Source organism: Bactrocera neohumeralis, chromosome 5 (genome assembly GCF_024586455.1).
Source record: "Bactrocera neohumeralis isolate Rockhampton chromosome 5, APGP_CSIRO_Bneo_wtdbg2-racon-allhic-juicebox.fasta_v2, whole genome shotgun sequence".
In the NCBI taxonomy this organism is placed as follows: Eukaryota; Metazoa; Arthropoda; class Insecta; order Diptera; family Tephritidae; genus Bactrocera; species Bactrocera neohumeralis.
The window spans coordinates 15,740,457-15,750,724 of NC_065922.1; the positions used below are offsets into that span (position 1 = coordinate 15,740,457).

The window sequence follows — 10,268 nt, forward strand, 5'->3', positions numbered from 1 at the left end:
GCACACACTCACACATTACTACCGTTAAACGTAACGCGACCTCTGCAATCACATAACACTTTGGCGATGAAGTTAGGTCCGCTAAACGTGTTTCGATGATTTACATTATGTATGTCCAAGTGCTTCATAATATCACCAAAGCAAAAAAAAAAAAAGAAAAAAACACAAATGCTAATAAAAGTGGCAATAAAATAGGTGAAAATAGTAGTAAAATTGGAGTAAAGAGATTACACCGATAGACACAGTTGGTTAGTGTTTCGCATTATAATTCTCAAACCACCGCCAAAATATCCTCGAAGTTAGTGATTGCTTTCGGAAATTGATTTCATTCTCTCACGGAAAGCGTAAACTATTCTTGAGATCTTACTACTTTACTTTATCAAAATTACCAGCATCGAGCAGCATGTCGAAAAATCTGAAGCTATCACTTGGTTGATAGACAAACTTCTTTAGATTCGTTTTGATGAACCAAATTAAGATAACAAGTCCACCCATATTGGTCAAATCGGAGGGTTCGAATATATTGACTCCGGTCTTACCCAGCTTTATTTAGTATGTCTCCGACTACTCCGGTTCAAAATGAACTCACTTACCTATGATATTCATTATTCTTCGAGAAATAATTTCAGTTTCCAATAGCAAAGAGCCATAAGACTTTATGCAGAACCAGAAAATTATAAAAATTAATTTTTTGTTCAATCTCACACCTCGAAAGCTGGAGTCTTCATTCAACACTTGTAACTTACATATATTTTACGAAGTCGACGTTTTAATAAAAAGGAGAGTAAAATTTGCCTTATTTTTTTCTCTCATATATCCAGGGTTGTCAACTGTACTTTATATATTTTTACTATTAAGCTTGGGTGTTCATATATTAAAGTTTTATACAAATTATCTTTTCGACATGAACATTGAACAAGGATTCAATCTAACCATAAATACGTCTATAGGCAAAATATGCGTTTTGGTTAGGCAGCAATCCACACGTACTCCATGAGTCACCATCGCACCCCGAAAAAGTTACGGTTTGATGCGTGGTCACGGCGTTTTCCGTGATGATCAAGACCGGCACGTTACTGTGAATGGGAATCGCAACCGAATATTTTTGGCCCGAATTGGATGATATGGACTTGGACAATATGTGGTTCCAATAAAACGGCTCCACAGGCCACACAGCGAATGTCACAATCGTTTTATTGAAAACCAAATTTGGTGAACGTGTTGTCTTACGAAATGCCCAGCCAAGTTGCCGCCTCGATCAGGCAAATCTTGTCTACCTTCTAAAATAATGCTTTGTATTTCAATTACTTTCTCAAATTTTTATAGTTTTAGGTTAGATTAGGTCATATTGGCCGGCTATCACGCATAAATAGATAATGTTTAGAAATGCCAGATGGCGTTTAAGTTTTATTTAAGCTGAAGTAGGCTTCATACAGGACGTCAATGCTTTGACTTTATGAGTGATTTAATATCTAATTTTGATACTTCAACTCGTCGCTTGAACTGCGAAGCTCCTAGATAACTAAGACGAGTTCTAAATAATTCTGGATAGTTTCTCTCATGCCTACATCTCTGCACTTTCGATATATCGTCATTACTTCAGACCATCTGGCTGCCATGTGATACCATACCAGTGGGTTGAGATCTGTCTTTGCTTCTGCCGTCGTTTCGAAACTGTGTGGGTAATGAGTATGCAAGTTTTTCATGATTTTAGCCTCAAGGCGTTTCATTTCTTGCTGATCCGTCAGTCAACACTTTTCGAATTTCATTGTATATCGTTTTAAGTGACTTTCGTATTTCCTCTACTGGTTCGGTAGCCACTCGGATGACAATTTTGACAATTACATCAGCTTTTTCGTTTACCGGGATTCACTTGTGACCTGGAATAAAGTATATTTTCTTACGCTTTTCGGCAGCCGCGGTCCACCACACCAAAGCGCCGAAAAGAAAGATTAGCTTGAGTACTACTCTGTAACACCAATGGACGAGTCCAGTTGATGGACCTTAGTATCTTATAACAAGCATATAAGACATCACTGCCCTCTTTCACTATTTCCGCCACTTCAGTTTGCTAAATAAATTCCAGGGACTTGGCATGCTCATTAACTCAATCCCATTGAGCATCGGGCGTTTCCTTAGCGCGACTTTGTACCACTTTGTAAAGAATGCCATAACCGTTCTACTGGCGTTAGAACGTTATATATCACGCTACTAATTGTGCCTTCCGTCACTAGTACAAAAAGTTTTAAAGTATACTAAAATTTCCCCGTACAAAATAAAATATCACAAAAATTCTTTAAATCTCAATCTTAACGTTGTCCTAATCCGTTTCAAGTTTGTATGGACTTTGACAATCTGTTAACCAAAGTGTTCTTCTAAGTCTCTCGACTAATCCATCGAATTTATTATTCCGCAACTGACCCATATTAAAGCAAATTTACACAGTCTCTCGAATACGACACTTATGCCGCCCATAGACATCCAGGGTGACGTGCTCACGAGATTATATGAGCTATCAGCGCAAATTACATATGAGTGTACATCCAAAAGAGGGAAGAGAAAAAGAAGAGCATAACTATATGGCAGCAACGGTGGCACCCCTCAACTAAAGGACGGTGGACCCACAGACTTATACCTGACATCCATACGTGGATAAGTAGACAACATGAAGTCAAAATGACGTCATTTATTGTTCGATGTGTACGGAGTCAATAGTAGACTCTGAACACGTGTTTTCCATTGTCCGCGAGTTGGGTTAGGCACTAGGTTAGGTTTAACGGATGGAAAGATTGCACTTATGTGCCACCCTGAGCTTTCGAGCGGCAACTTCCTCCATCATACTATAAAAAGACGGCTACAGCATGAACTTAGACTAGGAGCTGGGGTTTAGTTATTCATATTAGTTCCGTGGGATATTTACTATCGATTAATTTTCTATAAAAAATCGCATGAACTTTGAGGTTTAATTCATATTAGATTTACTATCGATTTATTTTCAAAAAGATCGTAAATTAAATAATGCATATTAAAGGAGAAAAGTATCGGGATCTACGAAAAAGTGTTGCATCAAAAAGTTTAGGCGTTCGACCCTGCTTGGCGCTTGTAAATATCTTCGACAAATTTTAAATAGATGATTAGAGCTTCAGGTGGGTAGCTGTTCACCCCTAAAAGTCCGTGTCCGATTGCCACCGATGCACACATGTAGTTTATGCATTTATGTATTTAGTGTCGGCGCGTGTGCTGCCTCCAGAGGTCGCATAGTGAAAATTACTGCCGCGAACTAAAAACGTGCGCTTGTCGGTGCAAATTTTTGCAATTAAAACTGTAAAAAAATAACAACGAATTTAGATTTAATTATTATTTTTTAATTAATTTTGTTTTTGCGGCTGATGCGCCATGACATCTGACGGCTACGTCGAGTAGTGGCCGACAAAGACAAGTCAACTAAACGTTTCGTATATTAAACATATGTTAATTTAAGTTAATGATGGCGAAAAAAATGCGAATGCGAAAATTATAATGTTATAAGTTATCATAAAGTTGTCGTCGTTTCTTTTTGTGAAAATAAAAAAAAAGAATATTAAAGTCAACGCGCCGAAGAGGGAGCGTTTGCCATAAGCGGTGTGACGAAAAGTTAAATCAAGACCAAAATAGAAATATTAAAATGCTTGAAATCAACAAATGGTGTCAAAATTTTATCAGACGCAGTAAAACGCCGCGACGCAGCAAGCATAATTTTGCATGTAAACGATATTTGTAGTTTAGCAACTCAGCGCTGAAGGGTTTAGGCCCAAGCTAACTTGAGTTTAAGGGGGCGCTACAGATTTATAAGCGCTGCGCATGGCTTATATCCGTCCTATATATATATATTTCTCAAGTAGTAAAGCATTGTTTAGTTTTAGTAAAACACATTTTTCTTATTTCTCAAACCTTCAGCCACTATCTGAGCCGCGAACTCGTTACTGTCAACTCAAAAACCAGTGTACAAGCACATACTGTACTCCTAATCAAAATCGACTTGCATTACCGGCAAACGCGCCGAGATGCGCCGCTTAGTCGCCTTGCTGACTAGCGCTGCTTTTACTGGCGATGGCGTGAGTTGGCGCGCATGCGTATATCGATGAACCGTATATTTGTGTTAGTGGTGCGCTCCAATGACCGACTGCCTGCATACCGGCGCGCACAGTTGAGCGTCGAAAATTAGCTAATTCAAATTGATTAGAAATAAAAAAGCCAATTAATGCATAATACAAATTATATGGCGGCGATTAAATGCATTTCAATTTCGGTGTTTAATTATAGTCGCTTTATGCAAATTTCTCTTACGTCTTCATTGAATTTCTCTTCGGGTTACATGCATTTCTTTGACTGTTTTTTTTTTGCACAAGGCCACTAAAACACATACTAATGTATCTTTCTCAAACTTACATAATATGTTTGTCATCCCTAAGTGCTGGCTGGTCAAACAATAAAACCGTTGATAGCGCCATCAGCAATTAATCCACTTTCTTGATGCGGAAATACCGCATGAATTTGAAATCACGTGCACGTGTTGCCACTAACGGTAAAGAAATAGCCGAGAACTCGAAACGTGTCCGATATTTGGTAAACTCATGCATTGTTTATACGACGATCTAGACTGAAGTGGATCGGTGGAACGATCTACTGGAGTGCAAAACTGCAAATGCATGGGAAAAGCTGTAGATCAGAAATATTGTACAAGAAGTTCTACAGGACTCGGAGAGGTTGTAGGAACATGGTTGAAATGCTCACTGGTCATAGTTTAGGGCTGACAGTTCGAGAAGGTTGCAGGAAATGTGGAAAATGTCAAGAGCAAGACTTCAGTGAAGCAATGAAGCAGCTCTTGTTTACTTGTACCGTATTTGGAATTTGAGAGCCTCACGGTTAAATTTGATTGATGAAGGATGTGGCTTTGGTGAGGCCAAAGCTCAGTTGAAGTTTTTAACGGCTGAGTACTATTGCTGGACTACGTGATGACAAAGAACCAAAACTGGTCTATGCATGTCTTATTAAACTACTAGATTAATGCCTAACTGAAACGTTTTTTTTTTTTCAAAAGTATAATTATTAGGATTGTATGTTCAGTCCCCAGGCATTAAAGTATGTAATGCGGTATCAACTATCGATAGCAGAGAATGATATAGGCCTTCTCAGCGTTAAAGAAACATAAAGTCGAAAAGAGAGCTTAACTAATAAATGAAACAACTTGAGGCATTGTGGACTTGGACGCTCGTTCTATTTTGACAAATAAATGAAACGACTTAATGAGTTAAGAGCGAAATATTAATGTGGATCTTGGATTTTATTCAATGTGTTTTTGAGTTTTTTATTTCCAATGCGTCAAGGTCGCCTACGAGGTTGGAAACGCTAAATGACCTGCGGCCTCGTAGGGCAGCGATTTTTAATCTGTTAGCTCAAGGCTGTGAAGGGAGATATTTATCTCCAGCAACGAGATGCCGCATTGTGATATTACTCTAGCATGGAACTTTAATCTAACTGCAGAAAGATAGGAACTCCGTTTTTTATTTACCACTATCAGACCAGTTCAGCAAGCGTTGGTTCACAGCTAGCAGCTGCCAATCGCACAGTCAAAAACTTGCCTTGAGTAAATCGTAAGAGGTCTAATAAACTCTTCAGTTTGACACTTTCGATCCATTTTGAAGATTTGGAAGCGCTAAATGACCTGCGGATGGAGGATAGAAACATCGATACACTTCTTCCTCGTACGTGGGCAGGCCAAGACCAAAACACTTCGGATCTCATACTTTTATACATCCAGGAGAAATGTGGAAATATAAGATAAGCTCTTAAGCAAATTTGTGAGAGGTTCAGGGCGCATTACCGATAGCTGATATCCAACTACTGGAGTTTTTCAGCAGGATTCACAAAGAATGGTCTGTATGTAACAGTTTAAATATGATTCGCAACCCATATGGAGTTATCCGTCATCTAACCTAACCTAATTTCGATAATTATCTTGAAATTCGAGTTAGAAACAGCAATGCCAAACATGCTAAAGACACTGCTAATCGTCCTTAGAATAGTCATGGAAAAAATAGAGAGTCAACTCATTATAATACTTAAGAACAGATACATTGTAGACTCAATTGTTGGACACAAGAACTGGTATTAAATTAGAATATGCGTATACTAGTATTCTCTATGAGCTCATTTTAGATTTTTCATTAGGTTCGTTGAGTATCAACATGAAAAAATTGATTGATTATTGATTATTTTTGTTCCGAAAATAATTCTTGCAGGATATATGGAATCTATTTGGATACCACTCGTTCTTCAGAGCGAAGACAACAGGCTTCGCCCAACTAGACTATGAATCTGTTAAGCATTATAATTTTTCGCAGGTTTAGTTTAAATAATTCGAACTCATCAATAATGTTCATGGTGTTAACTTAGATTTAATTATTTCCAGTTGAGTTTCGTTATCGGCTATAACCGCGTAAGCAGTGTCTGCGCCAATAAAGAAGAATAAGGGTAATTTGAGAATATTCACAAGTTGTAAATACATATGTATATTATAAGTCCTTTCAAAAGCTGTGTCCTTGCCCAAGAAAGCTCTTAGCCGAGTTTCAAACCATTAATATATCAAGTTTAGCAATGTTCAGAACCCATTTGTTGTAAGAAAAGCAAGTTAAACTTGATTTCATGTTGAGGCTGTTACTTCATCAATTTTTTTTGTAAAAAGTTGCACAATTTTTTGACTTCGTAATAGGTAAATGGACTTGCCTACTTTTGCGTAAATGGAAACATTCAAATATTTACATATCAAAGCCAGTATTTGCATCAAAATATTGCAAGAATGAGACAAAGCAAATATGATGCGCGAATACTGGACAGTCGCGTCAATAAACACCTTAACAGAAGCAGCAAATAATTGAAGATGCGAAATGTTGAAAGAGCTTAACTCGGCTTTAGGGAATTTTGAGAGGAGCGGTTTAGGCTTACTTTTTTGCTATCTTCAATACCTAAATATTCTAATTATGTTGTTGTACTGGCGCAATAATGCTAAGGCTTTTGAAGTAAGTGAGCCATAGCCTAATACGATTTCATAGTTTTTCCCATAAACAAAATATTAAAATAGAAAAACCACAAATTTTTAAATATAAAATTAAAATGGATTTAATAAAAAAGACTTTACTATTTACAACATGTTGTTTGAGAGCAATGAGATGGTTGTTTGTGACTCGTATGTATGAACTACTTAAAGCAATACAACATTAAAAACAAAAAAAAAATATTGCTACGGTGTCTTAAGTACAAAAGGAAGTACGACTAATCACAGTTCCAAGCGATTTACTTCTTTTTGTAGACATAACCACCGTTGGAGGCATATTGGGTACCAACATCGGCGCCAGAGTACGATGAACCGCCGGACGAGAAGGATGAACCACCCGACGAGTAGGATGAACCACCCGATGAGTAGCTTGGGGCAGCTGGAGCCAAGTAAGTATTAGATGGGCCAGAGAATCCAGAAGAGCCACCGCTCGAGTATGAACCACCGCTGGAGTAAGAGCCACCAGCAGAACCGCCAGAGATACCAGAAGAAATACCAGCAGATCCACCAGATGAGTATGAACCGCCTGATGAGTAGCTTGGAGCAGCTGGGGCCAAGTAAGTGTTGGATGGACCAGAGAATCCAGAAGAACCACCGCTCGAGTATGAACCACCGCTGGAGTAAGAGCCACCAGCAGAACCGCCTGAGATACCGGAAGAAATACCAGCAGATCCACCAGATGAGTATGAACCGCCTGATGAGTAGCTTGGAGCAGCTGGAGCCAAGTAAGTGTTGGATGGGCCAGAGAATCCAGCTGAACCACCGCTCGAGTATGAACCGCCGCTGGAGTAAGAGCCACTGCTACCGCCCGAGGAGTATGATGGAGCAGAGTAGACTGGAGCTGGAGCTGGTGCAGAGTAGACTGGAGCTGGAGCTGGAGCAGAGTAAACTGGAGCTGGAGCGGGTGCAGAGTATACTGGAGCTGGAGCTGGGGCGGAGTATACTGGAGCTGGAGCTGGGGCAGAGTACACTGGAGCTGGAGCTGGGGCAGAGTATACTGGAGCAGGTGGTGAGTAGCTTTGCACAGGTGGCAAGTATTCGTTGGATGGACCAACAGCACCGCCTGAGGAATATGAACCACCAGCACCGCCTGAGGAGTATGAACCTCCAGCACCGCCTGAAGAGTATGAACCACCAGCACCGCCTGAAGAGTATGAACCTCCAGCACCGCCTGAAGAGTATGAACCACCAGCAGCGCCTCCCGAAGAGTAAGAAGATGGTGGCAAGTACGTCCTCGACAAATGGCTGACATCAGCCGAAGCGAAGGCGACCAAGGCAAGAGTGGCGACAACGAAGAGTTTCTGTAATCAAGCAAGAAAGAGTGAATGAGATAAAGAGAGCACAGTTGACGGTATGTGTTTGAAAAGAGTATGAATGTTCAGTCTATACTAGACGTTACATTTGGTAGATTTTATAGACGAATTAAGAAAATATTAAAAAACCAGACTTAGGAAAATGTACACGCTTAGTAGTTTAATGTTTTGAATTTTTTCGAGCATTATTTAATTTTTTTTTAAGTGCACTTCACTGTTGTGTTCCACAAAGACATTTTTTATAGGTTTTGATTATATTTGTGACCTAGTAGCCACTAAGATGACACTTTTTCACTCGTGCAACATCGTTTTGAGTACAAAAAGTCGTATTCACTCTAAAAGCTCTTAATTTGATAAGAGACAAGCACTGCTACACTTATCAAGAAGGACTTAGCGGTAACTCTGCAGTCACAATACAATCAATTTACGATTTTTACAACAAGCTTTAAACTATAATTTTATTTAAATTATTTTTGTTTTCTCGTGCACCCACCATTTTGCTCCGATGATTTAATGTGTGGTCTATGGGAAAGGATGAGACTACTTAGCTGTACGAAGAAACCGTTGGAACTGATGCTGTTCCCCCAACTGACTGACCAATTTATACAAAAATTATGCTTACACGCGAAATACGATTTCGACGTACAAATCACCTGCCCGCTTACACCGCTTACCCCGCAACTACCAACGGCACCACCACCGGCCGCAACACTCTAGCACGGCGGCAGCGGTGGCAGCATAACGCTGCGCCACGCAACGACGACGCGACGCTAGGGCCGGCAAACAAGTTTTAGTGATTTACAATGCATACAACAACATTTAGATAAATAACAACAACATTTAAATGCTACCTAGAGACCCCTAAAAAATCCAAAAGCGCAAAAGTAATAAAAACTAGCAAACATCAAAAAAGCAAAAACAACTAAAGAAAACAAAACATCTTTGAAGGTGAAGACAGCAGGCGCGGAGACCAAGGTGTCAGCGCGGTTATAAAGCATAAACCCCCGGAAAACAAAAACAAAGCGCGAATTGGTTAGTCTGCGAAAAAGCTAATAAAATAAGGAAAAAATAGTGAGGTGAGAGATAAAAGTAAAACCAGAAAAAATTTAAATTTACAAAGAAAGACTTAAAACGCTTACAACAAAAGCAAAGTGGTGGTCTACATATGTTAATCGCAGCCAGATTTGTAGTTAAGCTGGCTGAGGCAAAGTAAGTCAGTGACTTTTGTTTGGCGCTTGCACGTGAAAAAAGCTGAGCAATTAGAAAAAAATGTATTACTAAGAAGAAACAAACAATAAAATTAAGAAAAAAAGATAAATAAAATTAATAAAAAAAAATAATGTGATAAATACAATAAATAAAAATAGAATAAAGGGAAAAATAATAGAATAAATTAATAAAATAAATTAAGTAATATTAAAAAAAATATTAATAAATAAATATAATTAAAATAAAAAAAATTAAATATAAGATATTAACTAATTAAAAAAAAAAAAAATTAAATTAATCAATAAAAAATATTAAATTAAATTAATCAAAATTATTAAAATTGATTAAGTAATATTTAAAAACTATAATAAACATTAAACACATTAAAAAATAATAATTAAATTAATAAAAATTAATAAACTTAATTAAGTAATATTTAAAAAAATATTAATAAGTACAAAAAATTAAAATTAAATAAAATTAAACATAATACATTAAAAACTATTAAATTAAATTAATAAAAATTAAAAAAAAATAATTAAGAAATATTTAAAAAAGATATTATAAATAGATATTCAAAGATATTAAATTAAATTAAGAAAAAAATAATAATTATGAAATATTTAAAAAAATATTAATAAGTACATAAAATT

At 37.5% G+C, this 10,268-nt stretch overlaps 1 protein-coding gene across 1 annotated transcript; it reads right to left on the reverse strand.

Moving 5' to 3' along the window:
* Nucleotides 1–7,332: 7,332 nt before the first annotated feature.
* LOC126760563 (loricrin-like) lies at nucleotides 7,333–8,941 on the reverse strand. The gene is made up of 2 exons (XM_050476275.1): nucleotides 8,900–8,941; nucleotides 7,333–8,394 (listed from the first exon to the last, which is right to left on the reverse strand). The coding sequence occupies exons 1-2, from the start codon at nucleotides 8,900–8,902 to the stop codon at nucleotides 7,333–7,335; spliced, it is 1,065 nt and encodes a 354-aa protein (XP_050332232.1). The 5' UTR covers nucleotides 8,903–8,941.
* Nucleotides 8,942–10,268: the final 1,327 nt, after the last annotated feature.